The sequence below is a fragment of the Heterocephalus glaber genome, unplaced genomic scaffold (genome assembly GCF_053883595.1).
Source record: "Heterocephalus glaber isolate CG9 unplaced genomic scaffold, H.glaber_assembly_v1.0 deba00001773, whole genome shotgun sequence".
NCBI classification, from domain to species: Eukaryota; Metazoa; Chordata; class Mammalia; order Rodentia; family Bathyergidae; genus Heterocephalus; species Heterocephalus glaber.
In genome coordinates, this window is record NW_028258463.1 from 9,520,705 (window position 1) to 9,544,335 (window position 23,631).

General features: G+C 59.2%; 2 protein-coding genes and 1 non-coding gene across 4 annotated transcripts; 2 read left to right on the forward strand and 1 right to left on the reverse strand.

Moving 5' to 3' along the window:
* Positions 1–385: 385 nt before the first annotated feature.
* On the reverse strand, positions 386–1,830 carry Mien1 (migration and invasion enhancer 1). Its single transcript, XM_004859485.3, has 4 exons — positions 1,673–1,830; positions 1,474–1,571; positions 895–971; positions 386–797 (listed from the first exon to the last, which is right to left on the reverse strand). The coding sequence occupies exons 1-4, from the start codon at positions 1,768–1,770 to the stop codon at positions 714–716; spliced, it is 357 nt and encodes a 118-aa protein (XP_004859542.1). The 5' UTR covers positions 1,771–1,830; the 3' UTR covers positions 386–713.
* Positions 1,831–6,401: 4,571 nt separating this feature from the next.
* Positions 6,402–14,081, forward strand: Grb7 (growth factor receptor bound protein 7). Of its 2 annotated transcripts, XM_087202577.1 has the most exons (16): positions 6,444–6,582; positions 8,063–8,193; positions 9,593–9,749; positions 9,833–9,980; positions 10,084–10,240; positions 10,326–10,447; positions 10,528–10,605; positions 10,996–11,133; positions 11,361–11,471; positions 11,675–11,773; positions 11,969–12,049; positions 12,136–12,252; positions 12,362–12,422; positions 12,532–12,619; positions 13,371–13,464; positions 13,619–14,081. In XM_087202577.1, exons 3-16 carry the CDS (start codon positions 9,598–9,600, stop codon positions 13,763–13,765), a joined length of 1,593 nt encoding a protein of 530 aa, XP_087058703.1. In that variant the 5' UTR covers positions 6,444–6,582; positions 8,063–8,193; positions 9,593–9,597; the 3' UTR covers positions 13,766–14,081. The 2 variants fall into 2 exon arrangements, with proteins under 2 accessions (XP_004859540.2, XP_087058703.1); XM_004859483.3 differs by lacking the exon at positions 8,063–8,193 and having other exon boundaries at positions 6,402–6,582.
* Positions 14,082–14,216: 135 nt separating this feature from the next.
* Positions 14,217–14,313, forward strand: LOC147821046 (small nucleolar RNA U13). Its single transcript, XR_015447843.1, has one exon. It is a non-coding gene; the product is annotated as a small nucleolar RNA U13 (small nucleolar RNA).
* Positions 14,314–23,631: the final 9,318 nt, after the last annotated feature.

Below are 23,631 nucleotides of genomic sequence, written 5' to 3' on the forward strand. Positions count from 1 at the left end.
CCCGGCCTCCCTGTAGGGTACCACGGAGCCAGGCCCCACTGCCCACCTTAGCCATAGCTCTTCCAGAGCAGGTAGCTGGGATCTTCCAGGGCCTGAGCCAGAAACCCAGCCTACTACTCCCCAGCTCTGGGATGTGGGGACCGGGATTTAGGACTCTGATCCCAGAGCCACAGCCTGCTCATCACTCCTGCTTGGTCAGACTCACTCCGAAGCCCCCCCCCCCAATGGGGTCACTTCCTCACGCAGGGGCCAGGGGGGAAGTGGGGAGGCAGCTGTATGCGACTCACTGTCCTGGCCTTGCTAAGAGGAGCTGCCTACCCGCCAGGCAGTGTGCAGACCAGGCTGACCTTGGAGCCTCCCCAAGCTGCAGAAACACACACCCCTCTGCCGAGTGTCTGGGTGCCTCTTTATTGCCAACAGCTGACATGGCCCAAGGCTCAGGGGAAGTGAATTAGATCCACTGTGGCCTCTGACAGGGCTTGGACTTCCATGGACGCCGTGCCCAGGAAGCGGGTACGAGGTGGTTGTGGAAAGTCCACAGAAGAGCGCTGTTCCTACCCCTACGATCACCAAAGCTCCTCTTCCCTCTTGTGCCCACAGGGCAAAGTGGAGGCCAGGGTCCCTTAGCTGCCTGGAGCTAAGTGAAGGGAGAGGTGGGGAGCTCCTAGCAGGACCAGGGGAAACCAAGGCGTGGACCCTGGAACTTGGAGCAGTCACAGGATGATGCAGGGAGGGCGGCTGTTGGTGATCTTTTCTAGGGGTTCTCCGTTACTGGCTCTGCGGATGGCCTCGATGAGCTAGACGGAAGGCAGAGATGCAGAACAGAATGACACACTGCTGGGGTCGGGGTCGGGGTCGGGGTCCCCCCACCCACCCCGAGCTGCAAACACTCACATCTTTCTCATAAGGGAAGCCCCCGTTCTCCAGCTTGGAGAACACCAGCTGTCCATTGATCTCAATCTCAAAGGCCCCTGGTAGGAAATTTTAAACGTGTGAGTGGATGGCACTGCAGAGACCAGGCACAAGTCAGGGAGGCCCTCCAAAGGGGACCCCCATGAGTCCCAACAGAGACTCCAGAAGTCAGAGGTCACCGACGCAGGACAACTCCAAAGTACATGCAGACCAGTTTTCCCTCTCAATGAAGGGCTCCCTCCCCTCCAAACCTGCACTAGGGCCAACAGCTTTTTTTATTTTTGCAGACAGCCTGGCTATGTAGTCCAGGCTGGCCTCTGACTCGGCGATCCTCCCGCCTCAGCCTCCCAAGTGCTGGGATCCAATCCCGCTACTGCCAACAGCTTTCTCCCCCTGGGTCTGGTCTGTGGCCCCCTCACCCAGGGAAGGGGACTCGTGGTACATTTTTACTATGTGCCAAACGCTGCTGGGCACTTGACTGAAGCAGCCAGCGTCCGAGCCAGAGCGGCAGCGCCGGGGTTTTGAACACAGACCGACTCCGCCGGCGACCGTGGGCCTCACCTGTGCCCCCGAGGCGCGACTCGATCTCGATGCCTGGGTACTGCTCCTTCACGGCGCTTGCCAGCTCCAGGTAGGTGGCCTCGAAGCCGCAGGGCTCGCTAGGGAAGAGAAGCGGGTGGGCTGGGGTCTCGGGAAGGGGTCCCGTACCGTGTCCGTCCCTCCCTGGACCCACGGGCATCCGCCCGCCGCAGCCGCTCACCAGTACTCCACCACGATGCGGACCCCACTGCCCGGTTCCACCTCCCCGGGAGGGGGCGCCACGGACAGCTTCCCGGGCTCCCCCGGCTCCCCGCTCATGGCTCCGGCTGCGCTCGGTCGCCACTTCCGGGTGTGACGCCACGGCGCGGGCACGTGACGGGGGGGGGCGGCCAAGCCTTGTGCCCGCGCGCCCCCTGCAGGCCGCAGCTAGAGCTGCGCTCGGGCGCTGTCCTCAGCAGGGAGCTCGAGTCCGCGCCCGCGTTCCGGCCCGGGTTCCCAGTCCGCAGGGCCTCAGGACCTGGACTGAGCTCTCGAGCCTCTCTCCGACTGCAAAGCGCCTTCCAGTCTATGAGGGGAAGAAAAAATGATGGGGCGAGCAGCCTGGGGATGGGCCAGCTGCCATCTAACATATGGATGAAACTTTATTTAAAATTTACTTTACAATTTATTTATTTTGGTGCTGGAGATTAAATCCAGGGGCGCTCTATCACCGATCTAAGTCTCTAGTCGTACTTATTTTTTAATTTAGAGACAAATTTTTGCTAACCTGCCTGGGTGGGCCTGGAACTTGCGACCTTCCTGCCTCAGCCTCCCAGAATGGTTGGAATCACAGGTGTGCACCGCAGTTTAAACTACTCCATAGTTACGCACTCAAATTCTTCTAACTCCCAAGTGCTAAAGTGTGCCTTTCCCAATCTTTTTCGACTGCTTCTTCCCCGAACTGGGGAACTTCAGACTTTGGAGCGCAAGGTGGGGGGCAGCTTCCTGGGCTTCCAGCGCCACCTCTTGCACCGACTCCCTGCACACCCGGCTTTCTCCCAGCCACTCACTGGAGGGCGGCATCGCGAGCCTCATTTTGCAACTCTGGAGAGGATACTGTGAAAGTCCTGGCTGCCTGTCCCCGTCAGGTGCCACTATACTATCCCGACAGCCCACTGCTGTGTCTCTTTAAACTGTCTTTCCTTTTAAACAATCCAGGGACTTGTCGTTGTGCAATCAGCAGCACAATCCAGTTAGGAAACATTCCTACCACCTAATAAGGCCCCTCTGGCCTGGTTGCAGCTGGTCTGACCCCAGTTCCAGCCCTGGGGTGCTTCCCGACCCCACAAACCGCCTCTTCCAGACAGGTCCGTTGAGTGGAATCCTGCGACACGAGGCCTTCTGCTTCCTGCTTCCCTCCCTCAGTGTAATGATTTTCTAAGGAGCCTCATCCTACAGGCAGTACTTCCTTTTTATTGCTGAGTAGTATTCCATCGCAGGAATTAGCATGCTTTGTTTATCTGTTTACTGGGTGGTGGAGGCTGGAGTTTGAATACTGCTCGGTGCCTGTTGTGTGGGTGTTGGGTGTGGATGAGGGGGTCCTTCCTCCAGGACAGACTCCCAGCAGTAGCTCTGTCTATGGGAAGTTTATGCTGAACTTTTTTTCTTTTTCTTTTTTGGTACTGGGGGATCAAATTTGGGACCTTTTGCTTGCAAGGCAGGTGGCAGAACCACTGAGCTAAATCCCCGGCCTATGCTGAACTTTTAAAGAAATTAACAGACTGTTTTGCAAAGTGGCTGTACCATTTTACACTCCCAGCAGGAACACAGTATATCAGCATTTTGTTTCTCCATATCCTCACCAATATTTGCCTGTCTCTCTCTCTGGAGAGATCAAACTCAGGGTCTTCATAGTGGGGTTAGATCCTTAGCCCTGTTTTGTTTTGTTTTGTTTTTGGTACCGGGGATCAAACTCGGGTCCTTGCGCTTGCGAGGCAGGTGGCGGAACCACTGAGCTAAATCTCCAGCCCTCTTTTTCATTTTTGATACAAGGTCTTGCTAAATTGGCCAGGCTGGGCTTGAGTTTGGGATCTTGCTGCCTCTGCCTCCGAGTGCTGGGATCATAGGTGTGTGCCTCTAGGCTTGGCTCACAGCATCATTTATCTATTTATGTATTTATTTATTTATTTTTGGTACCGGGGATCAAACTCACTCGGGACCTTGCACTTTCAAGGCAGGCACCGGAACCACTGAGCTAAATCCCTAGCCCCTTCATTCATTGAAAAGACTCTGATAGATATGGTGGCATCCAGCGATATCCCAGCTGGATGTCAAGAGTCACCCAGGTTAGAGATTGCCCAGGAATTTAGAAAGACTCCATCTCAAAAATGATCTAAGACAGGGCTGGGGATGTAGCTCAGGGGTACAGTATTTGCCTAGAATGTATAAATTCCATCCCTAGTACTACAAAACAAACAGAACAACAACAAATAGGACAATCTATTGCTTCCCCATCAAATTGTCTTGGAACCTTTGTCAAAAATGTATTGACCAGAAACGTAAGGGTTTATATTTGAACTCTCAATTCTGTTTCATTCATCTACATAGATGGTTCCTGACTTATAATGGTTCAATGTATGAGTTTTCAACTTTGAAGTCTACCACTGAGCTACATCCCCAGCCTTTTTCTTTTTTTTTTTTTTTTTTTTTAAATCTTGAGACCAGGTCTTGTTACGTTGCCCAGACTGGCCTCGAACTTTGGACCCTCAGCCTCCCGAGCAGCTGAGAACACAGGTGTGTGCACTATACCTGGCCAAGTTAGGTGTATTCAATGCAGTTTCAACTGACAATGGATTATTGAGACCTAACCTCATGATGAGCCAAGAAGCATCTGTGAATCTTTTTTTTTTTTTTTGGTACAGGGGATGGAACTCAGGACCTTGTGCTTGCAAGGCAGGCAGCAGCAGCACTGAGCTAAATCCCCAGCCCTTGTAAATCTATTCTTTTTAGTTTAATTAAAAAATTCAGATACAGTTTGTATAGTTAAAGTTCATGGTGCATGGCTGTAACCCCCAGCACTCTGGAGGCTGAAGCAGGTGGATTGTGAGTTCAAGGCCAGCCTGGGCTACATACTGAGTGGAAGGCTGGCCTGGAGTTCATAACGCGGCCCTATCTCAAAACAAAAGCGTTCTTTGAGTCGACCTTTTTTTGAGTCCTAACACCACACCCAGTCGCTGTGCAGCCACAACCTCAGAGAAGACAGAGCAGCCCTGGGACCTCCCACAAGTCCTTGTGGCCCTCCTGCCAGCCCATCTCTCCTGCCAGCCTCATATCTGCTTTTATTTTTCTTTTCCTTTGTTTTTTTGAGACAGGGTCTCCCTATGTAGCCCAGGCTGGCCTTGAACTCCAAGTGATTCTCCTGCCTCAGCCTCCCCAGTGCTGGGATCACAGGTGTATGGGCCCACACTGGCATCTAGACCTGCTTCCTGTCCTTCCAGACCCTCCCCTCCAGAAAGCTACAGAAACGGGAACCTCCAGCGCTCTGGGTGGGCTTCCCTCTGCACCCCACCCTCCAGCAGCCACCCAATCTTTCCAAAGTACAGAGGACGCCCCCCAGCGTCCAGCCTCTGCCCCCCACTCCTGCCGTTCTGGATGAACAGGACCGGTGGCTCTCCAGCCCAGCTTGCAGAGCAGCCCCCCGAGGGCTTGTCAACAGCTCCAATTCCTGGGGCTCTGGCCCGAGGCCGGGATTCAGCGGCCAGGAAGAGCCCAGGGAACTGTTTTTCACACAAGCCCTGGGGACTTGGGGGCTCGAGGCCCGGGCCACCTTTTCAGAAGCGCAGCTGCTTTCTGCAGGCCTGCCACACCTGCCCAGGTCACCTTTTCGGCCTCAGTCCCTCCGTCCCCGCCTGCCGCGCCTGGGCACTTGTCCCCGGCAGGGAAGCTGAGCTCCTTAGCTCCCCATCTGCAAGCCCAGCCCCTCCCCGGGCGGCCAGCGCCTCCCACGCGCCATTGTCATTTCCACGGAGAGCTCCTCCCCAGTCCCTGCGGAGTCACTCTCCTGGCAGGGCTGCCGCCGCCCCTCCTTGCTCGTGTGACTGGTTGGCACAGGAGGCTAAGGGTGAGGCGGATGCAGTCGCTGATCTCTGTGTGGCTGGCGCGGAGCACAGGGCTGCCCGCCCCCCGGCAGGAGCGGAACCAACAGGTGCTTCCGTGAATGCGGGCATTGTCCGTCTGTCCCTGCCCAAGCTGGCGTGGCCCAGGCGACGCCCCCTGCCCTCTCGTCCTGGGTTTCCAGGGAGATCTCAGCTCGGAGAAAGTTTCCCCAGGGGCCGCCCCCTCGCCCTCCCCCACCTCGTCGGCCCTGTGCCGTTTGTTTTCTCGACTGTGTGCACCTCAGGCGGGGAGGTGGCTGCTGTCTTTGATCTCAGCCTCGGTCCCCCTCCTTGCCCCCGTGTTTGCCGAGGGCGGAAGGACAAAGCCAGAGCCCTGCTCTCTGGGTCCCCTACAGTTCTGTGCCCCGAGCCTTGTCCACCCCTGCCCAGCCCCTCGATTTGAGAGGGACAGGTGCGACCTGCTCAGGACTCTGCTCAGGAGGGCATCCCTAGCTGTCTCTGGGGACCCGCGGGACGGCCTGGCTGGCCAGACTGTGGCGGGAGGTGAAGGGGCAGAACAGGTGGCTGGACACTTTCTGGCTGGACATTTGTCTGGTTTTGCAGAGGGCCCTTTGCCCTGGAGGTGGCACTCGGAGCTGCAGACGGGCCCCCTAGCTGGGCCAATGAACTTGGCAGTGCTGGGCGGGGCTAGGGGTAGTGGGCGTGGCCGCACCCTGGTCTTCCAGTTTTAGCCCCGCCCTTCCCCAGGCACCTGCAGCCGGGCGGGGAGACTGGTGGGCGTGGCCGCAGCCACCCCGCCCATCCACGAGCTCCTCCCCCGCGCTGCCGGGCCCGGCCCCCACCTGCCCAGGATAATTTTAGTTTCCCTGGGCCTGGAATCTGGTCTCGCAGGGCGCCCGCCTCCTCCCGGCCTGCGGGTCCTGAGTGGGGACGCCCTCCTCCACCTGTAGAGAAGAGGGATCAGGAATCCAAGCCAGGTCCCTGCGGTCCCGGTCAGAACCAGACGTGGTCCTGCTGCTCCTGTGGGCTCCTCCAGGTAAGGATGGAGATCTTCTCCACCGCCGCTGTCCCCACGCCACCGCCCGCCGAGCCGTCGCAGGCCAGGCTGGGGGGGTCGACGACAAGTGATCGTCAGGTCCCCCCTTCCCGCTCGGTGATGCGGGGGGCGGGAGGGAGCAGAGGCCCTGCCTCTTCCTCCAGCCAGGTGTGCGGCCGCCAGGTGCAGATGAGGTCCAGGGCTCGCGCTCCACCCTGGGGGTGCGGGACAGGTGGGGGTCGCTGTGGAAGAACTCGGACTCCCGTGTGTCCCCGACGGCCTCTATCTCCCCCCTTCATCCCATCCCTCAGCCCCAGGGTCCCCAGTGTGGTTTCCTGCCTCTCTGTCCGCTTCCCCCCATCCGCAACTCTACGGGGTTAACCGGTGGGGAAAGGCGAGGGCTCCTCCGAGCTGGGAAGAGCTGCTCAGCCTAGCTCACCCCAACTTCGGCGTCCCAGTGGAGGATCCCACGTTGCTGAGGCCCAGATCCCCTACTGGATGGGAAGCTGGGACGGGTGCCCCTGGTAACCCTGCCCAGGGAGGTGGGAGGGTGGGTGCTGCGGGGACCTTCGGTGCAGGGGGCTCGTCTTGCTGCGGCGGGGGAGGGGCTGCAGGCTGCACCTGGGTCCCCAGGGTGGAGAATGCACCTGTTGGGCTTGGCGGAGTGCCTCACCCTCTGCCCCCCCAGGAGCTCCCTTGGGGGTGCCTGGGCTGGACTCTGCTCTTCCGTCTCCCCCTGACGCCCTGCTAAGTGGGGGGCACCCTCCCCGACGCAAAATAATGATTAACCCCACGGGGAGACTGTAGCATTCTTCCCACATTAAACTTTAAAAGAGCTGCCCCCCTCCTCCCATTGGGTGTCTTTTCCAGTCGGAGGGAGTGGGCGGGACCTCAGTGGCCTGGGCCCTTCCCCTACTCTGGGTCACCTTGGAGCTCCACACCTCCTCACCTGGGCCCCGCACCCCAAAGGTCAAGCCCCTCCCCCACCCTAAATCCCGCTTAGGACAAATCCGAGTCCCGGAGTCCAGGCCCCCACCCTGGAAGCTGGGAAGAGGGCCTTGTTTTCTGTTGGCCCCAAACACAGGGCCTGCCACCCGCCCTCGGGGCCAGCCAGGTGGGGCGAGATTCAGGAAGTAAACAAGGCTGGGAGGGTAGGAAGGAGGGTGGGGCTGGGTGGCTAGGGCCGGAGAGGCAGAGCCCGCGAATCCAGGTTGGAGTGGCGCTGCTGGGGGGCAGGTTGCTGGGTGGCCGCTGACTTCAGCCTGCAGCCACTTCCTTCCCTCTTCCCGGGCTCCCCACTGGTGGTCTCTGGCCGGCCCTGCCCCCATCCCTCCCTGAAAGGAGAGGAGCGGGAGATCAATGTGGGTGTGTCCCCCCTTTCCGTAAGGACCTGAGCCCCCACCAGTCCCAGCTGTGGGTGGGGCCCTTTTGCCCCTTTGTCTGTCTGTCTGTCTGCTTCTTTGGGTGTTTGACTTTCCAGTCCTGCTCTGCTGGTCCCTCTGGCCAGAACACCCGGAGAGGAACTTCATCCCTGGGGAGACAGACCTGAACAAGTCCTGGGCAGCCAGCACTGGCAGCAGCAGAAACAGCCCGCTGGGGCCCTGACCCGGGGTAGGGGGCGGACAGGGTGGTTGGCTCCGCTCTGGAGGGCTTCGACCCGACCCGGGCCAGGCCGGTGGTGGTAGCGTGGGGTGGAGGGGCTGCGGGTGGCAGGTCCCACCTGGACTGGAGCTGGGCCAGGGGTGGGGAGGGGGAGGTGACGTCAGAGACGCCTGGGCCCCCCATCCCCCAGGCTGCAGTGGGTCGGGTGGGGGCGAGAGGCTGTTTGTGTTTCTGCTAACCAGGAAGCCCGGATGAGTCAAGGTTGAATGGAGAGCCAGGGGCAGTGCTTCCCGCCCTGCCCTGACTCACCTGTCCCCTTCACCCCCTGTGCAGGGTCAGGGGCGAGGCCTGGCCCGTCCCCGCGGGATCCCAGATGCCCCCCTGGCCTGGAGGTCCTGCTCGTGTGAGAGCAAGCGGGTGCTGGGGTGGGCACCACCTCGGGATCCTCCCAGGATCCACTAAGCCCGAGCTGCTTGGTCCCTGGTGGGGAGGAGCCCCTGGTGCCCCCAGCCCCGAGCATCCTGGTCCGTACTGGTCCCGGGTGTCTGGGTGCTAAGACACGGGTAAGACTCCGGCCCTGAGGCAGTGGTTGGGTGAGACGGGGCCTGTGGTAGTGGCTGCAGACGGAGCTGTCGGTTTGAATGGTTTGAATCCGGGAAGGCTTCTCGGGGGAGGTGGCTGGCTCTGGTCCAGTCCTTCAGGAAAGGATTGCCGCAGGACAATGGGACCAAGGAGGGCACCCGAGGATAGGCCTTCACCTCCTGCCCTCCTGCTTACTGTCCTCTCCCCTCTGCACTCTGGGCACCACTTGTGCGTGGATGGTACCACAACAGGCTTGGCAGCTGGGCCTGGCAGCAGAGTGCTGGGAAATCCCGGGCCAGCGGCCGGTGCAGTGCATGCCCCACACTTGGAGGCAAGGGAGGCCTTGGCCTGACCCGAGAGCCAAGCCCAGGGTGTGCCGGGCCTGTCCCTGCTTCTCCCGAGCAGCCCTGGCTCAGGATGAGCACTGCATTCGGAGTCCAAACTCCAGACTCACCTGTCACCGTGGCAGGAGGGCTCCCCAGGGCCTCAGAGCCCCCTTTTGTAAGAAGGGCCTCATTCTGTCCTCCAGGGAGAGGGGGAGCCAGAGCTTGTCATGATGTGGCAGATACTTGTAAGCCCAGCGCTCTGGGAGCCAGAGGCAGGAGGATTACAAATTCTAGCCCAGCCTGGCAATTTACCGACTTAGTGAGACCCTGTCTCAAAAATTTTAAAAAATGGACTGAGGATGTGGCCCAGTGCAAAGGCCCTGGGTTCAATCCCCATTATCATGAAGAAGAAAAGGGGGGCCCAGGACAGCTCTGGGGACACCATGGCAGCTGTGTGGGCCTGTGGGCCCCAGGACAAGGTGCCTCTTCTTCCTCCCCAGATATCATGGAGCCGGACCTGTCTCCCCCGAGTCCCAGCAGCCCCCTAGAAGACCTGTGCCCAGCCCCCAGGACCCTGCCTGGGACCCCCCCGCCCCCTGAAGCCCCTGTGCTCGGGGAGGTGATGCGGTCCCAGCCTGTGCCCATCCCAGCCAGCAGGTGCCGCGGGGTGACGGGGTGAGGAGGCGGGAGTGCCCAGGGTCCGAGCCCTGCCAACAACGAGCCCCCTCCTTCTTGCCCAGGAAGCTTCCCGAGGAGGAGCGCCAGGCCACCTCGCTGCCCTCCATCCCTAACCCTTTCCCTGAGCTCTGCAGCCCCACCTCGCACAGCCCCATCGGGGGGCCCTCCACTGCCAGGGGGCTGCTACCCCGAGACACCAGCCGCCCCCACGTGAGTTGCCCCAGGGGAGGGAAGCCGGGTGGGGTCCATGGCGGACCCGGCGTGAAGCGGGGGTTGGTGGGAGACCTCCCCTCCGTCCTCCTCCCCCGTGCAGGTGGTGAAGGTGTACAGCGAGGACGGGACCTGCCGCTCCGTGGAGGTGGCCGCTGGTGCCACAGCGCACCATGTGTGCGAGATGCTGGTCCAGCGCACCCAGGCCCTGAGTGATGAGAACTGGGGGCTGGTGGAGTGCCACCCCCTCCTGGCCCTGGGTGAGGGGGAACCCGGGGGCCTCGGGAGGTGGTCCAGGTGGAGGCCAGTTCGTCAGCACTCACCCCAGCCCTGTGCCTGACCCAGAGCGCGGCCTGGAGGACCATGAGTTGCTGGTGGACGTGCAGGCCACCTGGCCAGTGGGCGGGGACAGCCGCTTCGTCTTCCGGAAGAACTTTGCCAAGTACGAGCTGTTCAAGAGCTCCCCGGTGAGTGTTCGGGGCCGGGCCGGGACAGCCTGGCCGATTCCCGACCCCTTGAGCCCTGACCCCAGCCCCTGTCTCCCCAGCACACCCTGTTCCCAGAAAAGATGGTCTCCAGCTGCCTCGACGCGCACGCCGGCGTGTCCCATGAAGACCTCATACAGGTGAGGGAGCCCCCGAATGTTGCCAACTGCCCCAAGCCAGGGCCTCCCCCTGATTGTGGACAAGTCAGGTCCAGGCCAGAGCGTCAGTTTCTTGCCTGTTAAATGGGGATAAGGAGGGGGCTGTGGTCCCAGCACTGTGGGAGGCTGAGGCAGGAGGATTGGAAGTTCCAGCCCAGCCTGGGCAACTTAGTGACTTAGTCAGGCTCTGTGTCAAAATAGAAGATTAAAACAAAGGGTTGGGGAGTGTAGCTCAGTGTGAAGGCTGTCGGTTCAATCCCCAGTATGGAGGAAAACATGGGGACCATCAGAGCTGGTGGGGCAGTTCCTGCCAATGGCCTGGCCTGTGGATGGAGCGGGGTGGCCTCACCCTCCTGCTCTGGCCTGCCTCAGAACTTCCTGAACGCGGGCAGCTTCCCTGAGATCCAGGGTTTCCTGCATCTGCGAGGCTCAGGCCGCAAGCTTTGGAAACGCTGCTTCTGCTTCCTGCGAAGGTCTGGCCTCTACTTCTCCACCAAGGGCACCTCGAAGGTGAGGTCCCCAGGTGCCACCTGGCCCTGGCCTGCTCCGTCCCCATTGGAACTCTGAACCACAACCCCGGGAGGTGGTCTTGGTCCAGTTTGAGTCCGTTCCTTGTTTGCTGTGTGACTTTGTGCACTTCCCTTCCCTCTGTGGTCCTGAGGTCTCACCTGGCTTGGGAGCAGTGGGAGGAGGATAGAGTCTCCCTATGCCAAGCCCTGCACACTTGTGCCGCTCAGGACCCGAGGCACCTGCAGTACGTGGCAGATGTGAACGAGTCCAATGTGTACATGGTGACGCGGGGCCGCAAGCTGTACGGGCTGCCCACGGACTTCGGCTTCTGTGTCAAGGTGAGGGCCTGAGGCCACCCCGCCTGTGGGGAGCAGGGAGCGAGAGCCGACCAGGACGCCAGGCTGCCCCGGGGACCAGGCACTTGTCCCGTGCCCTGTGCCGCTGGAGAATCCCGTTTTGCTCCACCCCATGGAGTTGGGGACTGGGACAGACGTCTATCCTCACGGTAGACATGGGACTTGCCCACTTCCTGTCCCACCAGCCCAACAAGCTCCGGAGCGGCCACAAGGGCCTCCGCATCTTCTGCAGCGACGATGAGCAGAGCCGCACCTGCTGGCTGGCCGCCTTCCGCCTCTTCAAGGTGAGGCCCAGGGGCTGGCATCGCCCAGGGGCTCTAGCAGCTGTCTCCGCATGGGGGGGGCATCACAGCCAGGCCCTGAGAATCCCTGGCCCTGGCTTCAGGAAGCTCAGGCAGAGGGGCCTTGCTCCCGGGGCGTCCTGGCTCCAGGGGTGTCGCAGCCTGGCTCTCAGGCCCCCTTTCTTCCCCTGCCCCTAGTACGGGGTGCAGCTGTACAAGAATTACCAGCAGGCCCAGTCTCGCCACCTACGCCCATCCTACTTGGGGTCCCAGCCCTTGGTGAGTACCAGGGGCACACGGTGGGTGGCAGCCGGGCCCGGCACAGGAGCTCTGTCCTCACCCCTCTCCCGCCTCGCCCCCTCCAGAGGAGCGTCTCTGACAACACCCTGGTGGCCATGGACTTCTCAGGCCAAGCCGGCCGCGTCATCGAGAACCCCCGGGAGGCTCTGAGTGCTGCCCTGGAGGAGGCCCAGGCCTGGAGGGTGAGGGTGCAGTGTCCCGAATGGGTTTCTGTTCGGTGAGAGGGAAATGGGGGTGCTGGGGAGCTCTCCCACGCACGCCCTGACTCCCCATTTCCCCACCGCTCTGCAGAGAAAGACAAACCATCGCCTCAGCCTGCCCACCCTGTGCTCGGGTGCCAGCCTCAGTGTAGGTGGGTGGCACCCCGGGTCCCAGGGTGCGGCTGCCTCGGTTTCCCTGAGCATTCCTGACGAGCTTGGGGTCCCCTCCGCTGAGTGAGTCTGTCTGCTTCCTCACCCCAGCCATCCACCGCACCCAGCCCTGGTTCCACGGACGCATTTCCAGAGAGGAGAGCCAGCGGCTCATCGGGCAGCAGGGCCTGGTGGACGGGTAAGGGGCAGCTGCGCGGGCACAGAGCCACGATGGAGATGCCCGGGGCCAGGCAGCGGCCCTGGCTAGGGTGGGTTCCGTTAGATGGAAGCCAGACATGGGCTGGTTCTTGAGCCCAAGGACGACGTCACCGTGGTCTGCTGTCCTCTTCAGGGCCCAGCTAAAGGGCAGGATTCCCTACCGGATGTTACCAGTGGGCTGTGGGTGCTTTGGCCCAGTTTCTGCAGGAGTCACGAGGTGGCGATGTGTAGCCCTTCTGCTGTCAGCGCTCTGGCCTTTGAATGCCACAGCTCCCAGCTGTGTGTGTCAGCCGCCTCTGGCCTCCGGCCATGGTGACTCCTGCACCTCCATCTCTCTCTCTGCTGCGGCCCCTCGAGGACCCCAGTAAGAAGGGCTGCAGAGGGTGGTGTCACCCAGAGAGGCTGCAGGCCAGGGTCGTCTAGGACAGGTCCGTGAACAGAGCTCTCTGCGGCCAAAGCAAATATGGCTGAGCACCTGATGTCACCGGGCCGGCTGTGAGATGTTAGGGGCAGATGCGGAAAAAAAGAAGTGCCTCTGGAGGCAGGTGTGGTGGTGCACTCTCCAGGCTGAGGCAGGAGAATCAGCACGAGTTCGGCCAGCCTGGGCTACATAGCGAGACCCTGTCTCAAAACACCAAATAAATAAGAAGTACCTTGTGGGAGCACAGGCTCCTCTCTCCTGTTCCAGCAGCAGCCTCAAGTCCTCTGTAATACCCTCCCTTTCCTGGCAGCCTGTTCCTGGTCCGGGAGAGTCAGCGGAACCCACAAGGCTTTGTCCTGTCCTTGTGCCACCTGCAGAAGGTCAAGCACTACCTCATCCTGCCGGTGAGTGACCTCCCTTCTCAAGCGGCCCCGATTCTTGGAGCAGGGATGCAGTGTTCCTAGCAGCCTGTCCTCCTCAGCCCCCACAAGAAGTCCCCCGGCTCCCTGTGTGTCCCCTCCATGTCCCCTGACCTCTGCCCCTGGGGCCGCTCTGCAGAGTGAGGCCGAGGGCTGTCTGTACTTCAGCATGGACGATGGCCAGACGCGCTTCACGGACCTGCTGCAGCTCGTGGAGTTTCACCAGCTGAACCGCGGCATCCTGCCCTGCCTGCTGCGCCACTGCTGCACCCGAGTGGCCCTCTGATGACCACACGAGCCGTCCTGGCCAGTGCCAGGATCCCCAGCACCGCCCCGGAATGGACTGGGGTGCAGAAGGCGGGGTGGGTGAGGAATGACGGCGGGCCCCCCTCCAGTTTCCTCCTGTGCCACTTCACCTGCCTGCCTGCAGAAAGCACCCCCTTCAAGGAAGGCCTGAGCATCCCTGTCCCCTCTGAGGCATCCCAGGGCAGTGGCTTGCGCTGGGGCAGGCCTGGTGTTCCAGGCCCCCTACCCTGTACAGACTGAGAGGCCAGTGGTCTGCTGTTTTATACTTGTGACAATAAAGATTATTTTTTGATATACCCATGGGTTCTGGGGCAAGATCTGGCTGGTGACAGGAAGAGGACCAGGGCTAGGCATGGTGGCTCACCCCAGTGATCCTAGCACTCGGGAAGCTGAGGCAAGAGGATCGCTGTGAGTTCAAGGCCAGCCTGGAGATCCTTCATGAGCGTGATGATTGGGTGTTCATGCCATATGCAGGAGATGTGCCTCCCTCAAATCTTGTTACAACGTCAGCACATTACCCATCTGATGTAAAAAACAAGAACACCAGCCTGGAATACCTAGCGAGACCGTGTCTCAAAATGGAACCAAGTGGCAAAGGTGTCAGGTGGGTCAAGGCCACGTCCTGACTGTCAAGACCACTTCCTGACTGTCCTGGGTGTTTCATTTTTGTGTGTGTGGAGCTGGGGTTGGAACCTAGGACCTCCTGTGTGCTAGGGAAGTGCTTACCCTGGCTGGATGCTTCTGCAGAGCAGTGGTTCTTGGCCAACGAGTCCCTGGTGCCTAGTGTGGAGCCTGGCATAAGCCAGGTGCCCAGAAATTGCTCATTAAGTGAATAAATGGGCAAGGGACTGTCATCCCGGTGAGATTTCAGACAGCTGGGACCCACAGAGGTGACTGATGGGGCCTGGGAACTAGTGACGTTCACTGCACCTTGCCCCCAGCTGTGCTGGGTGGTGGGATGGAGTCCTGACAGTTCTATCTTCACAGCCACGACAGAGCAGCCCCTGATGTCCCATGAGTCCCTTGTGTCCTTTGGCCAAGGCTTCTCCTCCGCAGCCCCAGAACCTTTCTGTCCTCCCAGACCTCCCAGCACCGGGCCCTGTCCACCCTCCCAGCTGTCCAGAAAGCAAAGGAGCCCTGGCCCCGACATCCTGGGCAACTTAGCAAGATACCGTCTCCAGGGGATTTAGCTCAGTGTTTTCATCACCTGCTGCTCAAGTGAAGACCTGAGTTCGATCCCCTGTACCAAAAAAAAGATACTGTCTCCAAACAAGAAGGTAAAAAGGAGTTGGCAACGTAGCTGAGAGCTTCCAGGGTTCAATCCTCAGTACTGATAATAAATAAACAGCCTGAATCCAGTTCCTCAGAACCAACTACTAGTTATGTGACATACAAGGAACAGAACATGTGAAATGCCACGTGGGGACACAATGACCAGAATCTGGACCGGGAAACTACACAGCAGATGAACCAGTCTCTTCAACAACATTACAAGAAAAGCATAACAGGAATGTCTAGATTCCAAGAAATTTAGGCAGATGTCAGCTGTATGATGTGTGACCTGACTGATTCAAATCCAAACTCACTGTAAAATAGTCATAACTGGGGAAAATTCAAACTCATGAGCTGTTTGATGATATTAAGGAATATGGTTAGCTTTGTGAGATGTGAGAATGATATTGTGGTTATGGGTTTTTTTCTTTAAGCTTTTATGTGTAAGAGACTCATTGTGGTCGGGCATGGTGGCACATGCCTCCAATCCCAGCACTCTTAAGAGGCTGAGGCAGGAGGGTGGCAAGTTTGAGCCCCCCTGGATGATTTAGTTAGCACCTGTCTCAAAGTAAAGAAATGCAAAAAAAAAAAAAAAAAGAAATGCAAGAGTCTGGAGACGTAGCTCAGTGCAAAGGCCCTGGGTTCAATCCCCAGTACTGCAAAAACCAAAAACGACTCACTCTAAAGTATACTGGGTGAAATGACACCATGTGTCAGGGTGGGGCCAGGGGACAGCAACGACTTCAGCCCGGCTCTGAGTGGCAGTCTGGACACTGCCATCTGGTTGGCTTCCGGGTAGGACTCAGGCCACACCAGGAGCACTAATGGACAGTAGTGGGGTCCTCCCTGCACTCCCTCCCTTATCTGCAGACCTGGCCTCATTGGTCAGGTCGTCCTGGGGTGACCCGGACAGCTCTAGCCACTACCTGCAGCTGTAGACACTTCAGTTGCCTCAGGGCTGGGCTTGGTAGCCCTGGCAACTGCCTGTGTCCAAGGCTCCTGATCCTGAGTCCTGGGCTGGGGAGTCTGGAGCCCGGCAAGGTGGTCAGAGGGCCCCACGCTCCAGCCCAGCAGCTGGGGCCAACCTGAAAGCGCTCCTGCAGCCCAGGTGTAGCCACGTGGTGGATTTCACATCTTTTTTTTTGGTACCGAGGATCGAACTCAGGACCTTGCACTTTTGAGGCAGGCGGTGGTGCCACTGAGCTAAATCCCGGGCCCAATTTCCTATCTTTTTAGCAGACTTGAGGCAGAGGCCGGGCGACCTCCACCTGTCACCATTCCAGGTCCATCCTCACTGCTGGGCCACTTCTGAGGTACAGTGTGGGGTTCTAGGCAGGGGTGAGAGGGAGATGGGTCACCTTTTAAGCGTGTCCAGGGGTTTCGGCTGTACGGAGACCCTAGTCTCTTACTGGTTTAGGCGCCAGACAGGGGACAGATTCCTTGTAGGTCAGTCAGTAAGCGAGGGTGCTGGGGACTGGTAGGCTTCCGTTTCGTAAGTGGGAAACTGAGGCACTGAGAGACACCCCCCCCCCCGCCCAGGGTCACGGGAGAGCTAGGGACAGGAGCTCAGGTGGCGGGAGGCCGGCTGTGTCCCTCCTAGCCCTGCCCTCGGCTCTCTGCCCACCAGGAGGGACTGGGCAGCCCAGGGTCCCTGCAGCAGGTGGAAGCCGGCGTTACCACGGCCACCCGACCGCGGGGGACCTGCCTCTCCGGTCCTGGCCCACCCGGCCCCCTTACGTCCACCAGTCCCTGTGTGGGTTCCCGCCTAACAGTCCTCCAGGCTGAGCCACCCGGACACGCTGCTGGGCACCAGCTGGGTGCGGTGGGGGCCGGGAGCGAGGCTTTGGACCCCTGAGGCTGCAGCAGGAGGAAGGCGCGCCCAGAGGCCCGTCCTGCCGCCTGGGCCAATGTGCAAGGCGATCTATGCCCACTGCCCGCCCTTCTGCCCCAACCACGCGAGTGCTGGCCCTCACAGCCTAGCGCTTCGTTGTACTTCCAGCTGACTGAACTCGCTGGCCTCGAACTTGAGATCTTCCTGCCTCAACTTTCGAGCGCGGGGATTACAGGCGCGCGCTTCTGAACTCTGCACAGCGAGGTCCCATGCAGGCCCGCGGAGGGTCCGCCTTGCTCTTTAAGTCGGTGGGCCGGGACCCGCAGGGAAGGAGCCGTCGGGGCGCCCCCAGCCCCGCCGGCAGCGCGGCAGCCTGGTGCGCGCCCCGCGCCCTCCCACGGCGCCGAGCCTCCGAGCCGCGCTCCCGCGGCGACACCCAGCGGCCGGCGCGGGAAGTGCAGGGGCCGCTCTGCTCCCGAGCTCCGGCCGCGCCTCGCGGGGTCCCAGGGGTGGCGAGGCGTGAGCGCCCCAGGATCCAGGCCCCGAGCCCGCCCCGCTTCCGCTCTCCCCCCGCAGGCCCGAGCGCCCGGAGGCGCTGCCCGGTGCAGTGCGCGGAAGCGGGGCGCTGCGCTGTGACCCCGGGGCAGTTTCACTTCTGGGTCCGCCGCGTGGGGGCCGGAGGGGACCTGGGCGGGGCGGCGGGGGGACCCCTGGGTGTCACGCGACCCCGCCTTTCCGCACCCTGCCCCCCGCGGGTCCCCCGCGGCCCCCCGGCGGGCTGAGACCCCGAGAGGCCCCGACGGCGGCGTGGGCGGCGCGAGTGTGAAGCCGCAGGCCGGGCGCGGGCACCCGGCCGTTTCTCAGAAGCGGGGCCCTCGCACCCCGGGCCTCCCGCTGCAGCCCCCCTCCGGACCCCCGCCCAGCCCTGCGCTCGCGGGCTCAGCCTCAGCGCCCACAGTCACGGGCCCCGGCGTCCCGGGAGAGGGACCCGAGCCTGCGACGTCCGCGCCCCGCTCTGGTGGCCGAGTTGCAACTCCGGGCGACCTCTTGGGACACGGGCCCAGGTCGGCGGCGGAAGCAGGAGTTTCTGGAGTTGGGGGTCTGGAGCCGCCAGGATCCCAGCTGGAAGCACCAGGACGTCCTTGACCCTCAGGCCCAGGGCGGAAAGCGGAGAGCTCGGGGACCCCAGAGGCGGCTGGGCGGGACTGGAGCCTTGCACTCGAGTCTGCGGGGCCCTTTCGGCCTGCTTCACACACGCACGCACGCACACGCACAGACACACGTGCACGTCCCCAGGACAGTGGGGAGAGGCGGAGATGCTGAGAATGTCATCCCAGCGGGGGTGGCTTGGGGACCGAGCCTGTGGCAGGGGAGGAGGTGACACCTGCCCCCCTGGTTCCCATCCAGGGCCAGCCCCAGCGCTGTGGGTTAGGCGATTAGGGCCCGGCGGAGGCCGCAGGGCTGGGAAAGGAGGAGGTGCGTAGATCGCCCACAGCCCTCTGCCCTCCGCTCTTTCCACTGCCATGCTCTCTCCCGGGGTGTGTGCGAGTTATTCTGGGGGACAGGAAGAACTGTAATTTGGGGGGCAGGGAAGCAGCTGCCTCCCTCACAGGGCAGGACAGAGTTAAACACAAAACCGCAGCCAACTCGACACCGTGTCCTGTGTCCTTCGGGGATTTCCATGACACCTTGCTTCCCCGCCCCCAGCCAGGGAGGCTCCCCTGAGACCTCCCGCCCCAGGTGCAGGACTTCTGGCTTTTATGCAAACGACCTCGTCTGACCCAGGAATGCCACAGCCAGGATTTCCGTCCCAGGCCCAGTGCTCGCTGTGTCCCCAGGCCTTTGGTTCCTGGCCCTCCCAGCCCCCACTTCCGCTTTCCCCAGACCCTGGACCCTAAGGGATGGGGACAAGAGAGCTCCGTCTCTCCCACTGCCTGCGGGGGGGTGGCAGGTGTGCGTGAGCTCCCCTGCCAGGCCCACCACCCTTCCCTTGGAGAGGTAAGAAAGGAAGCCTCGTGCCAGGGGTGAAAGACAGGGTCGTTCCCCTGCTCCCAGTCTCTCCCTGTAACAGAGGGGAGACGTACATCATTCCCTCCAGGTTGGCACCAGCCGGGAGAGCAGGCACTTGGGATTATTTCGGGTGGAAATACCAAGGCGGCTGCCAGCCTGCTCTCCCTGCTGGGGTTCTGCAATACTGAGATGGGGAGCAGGTGCCACTTCAGCTGAGGCGGGCAGAGGGCCTGCAGCTCTGAGACTCTTGGAGCCTTGGGAGAGACTGAAGAGTGGCAGATCCCGTGCCCATAGGGTCGCCAGTGTGCACCCCCCACTCTGAGCTAGGAGGGGGTTTGGGAGGTGAGGAGGCACCCACCATGCCTGAGCAGGCTTTGGAGAATCTTTTTTTTTTGGTACCGGGGATCGAACTCGGGACCTTGCGCTTGAAAGGCAGGAGCTGGAACCACGGAGGTAAATCTCTGGCCCTGGAGAATCTTTAAGAGATGGAGGACTCCATGAGGCTCCAGATGCAGCACGGCAGGCTGACCGCAGTGGAGGAAAGGAAGATACTCGGGCAGGGGTGTTTCTGAGAAGTGCAGATGGGAGGAGACTGAGCACAGGCCCCTGGGAACCGCGAGGTCAGGCTCCCTACTGCACTCCTGGTGGCAAGGTCACCCCAAACCCCTTCCGTTCCTCCCTCGTCCCTCTGCAGATGAGGGTCATCCACACACCACAGGAGTGTGGCTTTGGCAAGCAGAAATTAAAAATAAGCTCTGGTTTTTCCAGTAGCCAGAATGATCCTTCCCCAGAGCTTGCAGACGGAGAACCTGAGCCCGTAAAACCACAGTCTGGGTGAAGGCACGTCTGCTTTTTAAATGACCTGCGAATGCTTTGCAACCCACAGTAATTTGGTTTCTGTGAACCCGCAGAAGCAGGCCCACCCAAAGGGCCTTGTCTGTGAGCCTGGAAAAGTCCTGCTATGACTAAGTCTTTTTTTTTTGTTTCCTTTCTTTTCTTTTCTTTTCTTTTTGAGATAGGGTCTTGCTATGCAGTTCCTGCAGGCCTTGAACTCACTATGTAGCCCAGCCTGGTCTCAAACTCGCAGTGATCCTCCTGCCTCAGCCTCTCAAGTGCTACAATTACAGGTGTGTGCCACCACTCTGGGCAACTAAATCTTTTTGTTTTTTGGTACCAGGGATCGAATGCAACTAAATCTTTTTTTTTTTTTGGGGGGTACTAGGGATTGAACTTGGGACCTTGTGCTTCTAAGGCAGGCACTGGAACCACTGAGCTAAATCCCTGTCCCTGCAACTAAATCATTTTTAAGGCTGCCCCATTTCCCTAATACATTAGAGTGTATGTCTTGGTGCTTCCAGGTCACATTCAGAATGGGGGGTGAGCCAGGCATCCCTGTGGGCTGCTCCCCCAGTGATCTAGAGCTGGGTCACCAGTGAGATGGACGTGGAAGCCATTTGAAAAAAATGCTGGGCCAGGGATTTAGCTCAGGTGCCTTCCTCACAAGCACAAGGTCCAGAGTTTGATCCCTGGTACCAAAAAAGAAAAAAACTGGGTTCTTGGGGGCCAGTGGCCAAGGGCTCAGAGCATCAGGGAGCCACTCCCTGGGACACATCTGTGAAGAGTGGGTAGCATGGAGTTAACTCACGCTAGTTCCAAAGTTCAGCACGTTCTCTGCCCCATGCACTGCAACAACGAGAAGGAAACTGTTAGCCATCAGCTGCCTCTGTTTGCAGTGCAATTACTATTAAGGCCCTAGCAGCGTCTTGGAACAGTTTTCATGTCTTTAAATCCAGACACAGTACATACAGCAGAAAATCTGCAATCTTCCAACAGAATCCATCCTGAAGCCTTCCTGCAAAAAAGTAACATCACCTCACAGACAAAATTACATCCAATTTAGCCGGGTGTGGTGGTGCATACCTCTAATCAAGCACTCAGGAGGGTGAGTCAGGAGGATCACTGCAAGTTTGAGGCCAGCCTGGGCTACACAGTGAGTTCCGGTCTAGCCTAGAATATACAGTGAGACCTTGTCTCAAAAAAAAAAAAAAAAAAAAATCACATCAAACCTCTCACCTTGGAAGGTCTATATTCCTACATCTTTAACGAAAACATTAATGCTCCCGCTCCAAAAGACAACTCAATATCAGTGTCTAAGAAGTGCACCATCTAGGTTCTTTGACGTGCAAACGCCTGTTTAGTTACTGGCAGTGTGCAGATGACAGGCGACAGCTCAGGTAAACCAGAAGTACAGTCTCAGGCTCCTGCAAAACCCCAAACAAGTCTGGAGCCCACGCCTCTCCTCTGGGCCCTTCTGAGTCTGTGGTCCTTAGGACCCCCATCCCCAACCCTGGGCCCTCGGGTGGTTCTCAGAACCATTCACCCTACTGCCTTGGAAAACAATGCTTTTCCTACGGTGGCCTGGCCTTGGGTTTCAGGTCAAATTGTCCTCTTTTTAGGCAATGGAATTCCAAGTCATCCTGCCTACAGAGACTTCCTGAACTATGCTTTCTGTGTGAACATAAAAATAGCTTCCCATTCTTTAGGAGATAAGAGACTTTAGGACATACTGCTTGTTTATCTTCTGCTCTTTTGTTTTGCTTTTTTCAGACGGTCTTGCTGTGTTGTTCAGGCTGGCATTGAACTCACTATGTTGCCTGGGGTGGCCTTGAATTTAGGTGATCCTCCTGCCTCAGCCTCCTGAGTGCTGGGATCACAGGCAGTGTGCCGCCACGCCAGGCTCAGTTGGGTGCATTCTATAGTTCGGATTTCAGAGTAACATTGTTCTGATGGTTCTCTGGGGAGTCCTGGGATATGCCCTGGATTACAGCTTTGGTGCTGGGGTGGAACCCAGGGCCTTGGCCGTCCTAGCTGAGTGCTTTGTCTCTGAGCCCGGAGGTCCTGCCTTTCCCTTAGAACATTCTCAGCCTTCCATTCAGCATCAGGAGAGAGAGGCAGGTGAGGATAAAGACTGGTACAGAAGCTTCTTGAACACTTCCTGTCTGTGTGAGGCTTGTTAATACCATGATGTTTCAGCTAAGATTTTGTGTCTTTAAATACTTGTCTTTGAAAAAAAAAAAAAGCTGAGGTCATTTTCACTCTGGGCCTTGCATTTAAAGGGTGAGACAGGGATTTAGCTCAGTGGTTTTGCCGCCTGCTGTGCAAGCGCAAGGACCCGAGTTCAATCCCCAGTACCAAAAATAAATAAATAAATAAATAAAATAAAGGGTGAGACATTTTTTCACTGTCGAGGTTAGAAGCAGAGTCACCAACAGCTCAGGACAGGGGCACAAGCACAAGATAAGCCTGCAGGGCGGTGGCTCCCGGGAGGGCACCTGAGGCCGCAGGCTGGGCCAGGGTCTGGTTCTGAGGAGCAAGGCTGCTGTTCCGCTCCCTGCCTGTGCACCCCTCCGATCAGCACAGGGGACTTGGGGACGGTGGGTTCTCTTCCCGCCTGCCTTACCCCGGCTCTGCAGCTTGGCTGGGAGGGAGCTTTTGTGGGTATGCTTGGCCCCCAGTTGTGGTCTCCCGGGCGGGTGGGGGGAGCCTGCCTGCAGGAGGGTGGTGGGAAAGGAAGGGCGGGGGAGGGAGGCCTGGCAGGCAGGCGTGTGGCCTGAGGTTGCCCCTGTGGTGGGCCCTGCAGTGGAGGAAGCGTTCCCTGTGTGTGGTGACCACAGCATGTGCCTGCATCCAGCTGCAGGATTTAAGAACGTGGGGCTTGTTTTTGGTGCGTATGTGTTTGGAGACAAGGTCTTGCTATGTAGCCCAAGCTGGCCTTGAACTTGTTGCTATCTTCCTGCCTCAGCCTCCAGAGTGCTGAGATCACAGGTCTGTACCACCACGCCCTGCTGGAGTCTCCACATATGCGTTCTCTCTGGGGGCAGTGGGGCTCAGGATGCTACCATGAAAGTGTGGGCTTTGTGGGCGGTCCCTGCCACAGAAGGCTGGCCTCAGGAGAATGGAGGTCATTCGGCAAGTCCATCTGTCACAGGACGAAGGGCAGCACCAGGGGCTTTTGTGCACCATCTCAGGACGGATAAGGTGGCCTCTTCTGCAGGCTCTGACCCTAGCGGGCGGGGACACTTCTCCTCAACATCCCTGCTTCCCAATCCTCTTGTTCCCCCGGGAGTCAGCAGGGTATGCGGCAGTCCAACCCATGCACAGGCAGCACATCTTTCCCAAGGGGGTGTGGGTGACCTACCGGAGCACAGCACTGCAGGAGGCCGAGGAGACGCACCAGCCAGCACCTAGCTTGTGGTGGGAGGCTGCAGCATGTCAGGACAGTTGTTCTGGATTTCATAAAGGCTTTTCTTCCCGAGACATACACCGGGCTACCAAGGAGGAGAAGCCATTTGTGCAGTGTGAGGTGGAATATTTTAATTACTGGCAGCATGAGAGTGAGCTAGTGAGAGCCTGATGCATAAGCCCTTTCGAAATAAAATGGGAATCTACCAGGAATTTGGGAGTCTTGGCTCCAGTCAACTCGTTCATAAATCTGGCTCTAGACTCGTAAATAGGCTCCATGAAGTTGTCCTTGGAAGCAGGATTTATTTTCCCTAACACAAGTTCTTTAAAAAGGAAAAGAAGGGCCAGGGATTTAGTTCAGTGGTTCTGCCGCCTGCCTTGAAAGTGCAAGGACCCGAGTTCGATTCCCGGAACCAAAAATAAAAAAAATAAATAAAAAGGAAAAGAATAGCCATGCGTGGTGCTGCACACCTGTCATCCCAGCACTCAGG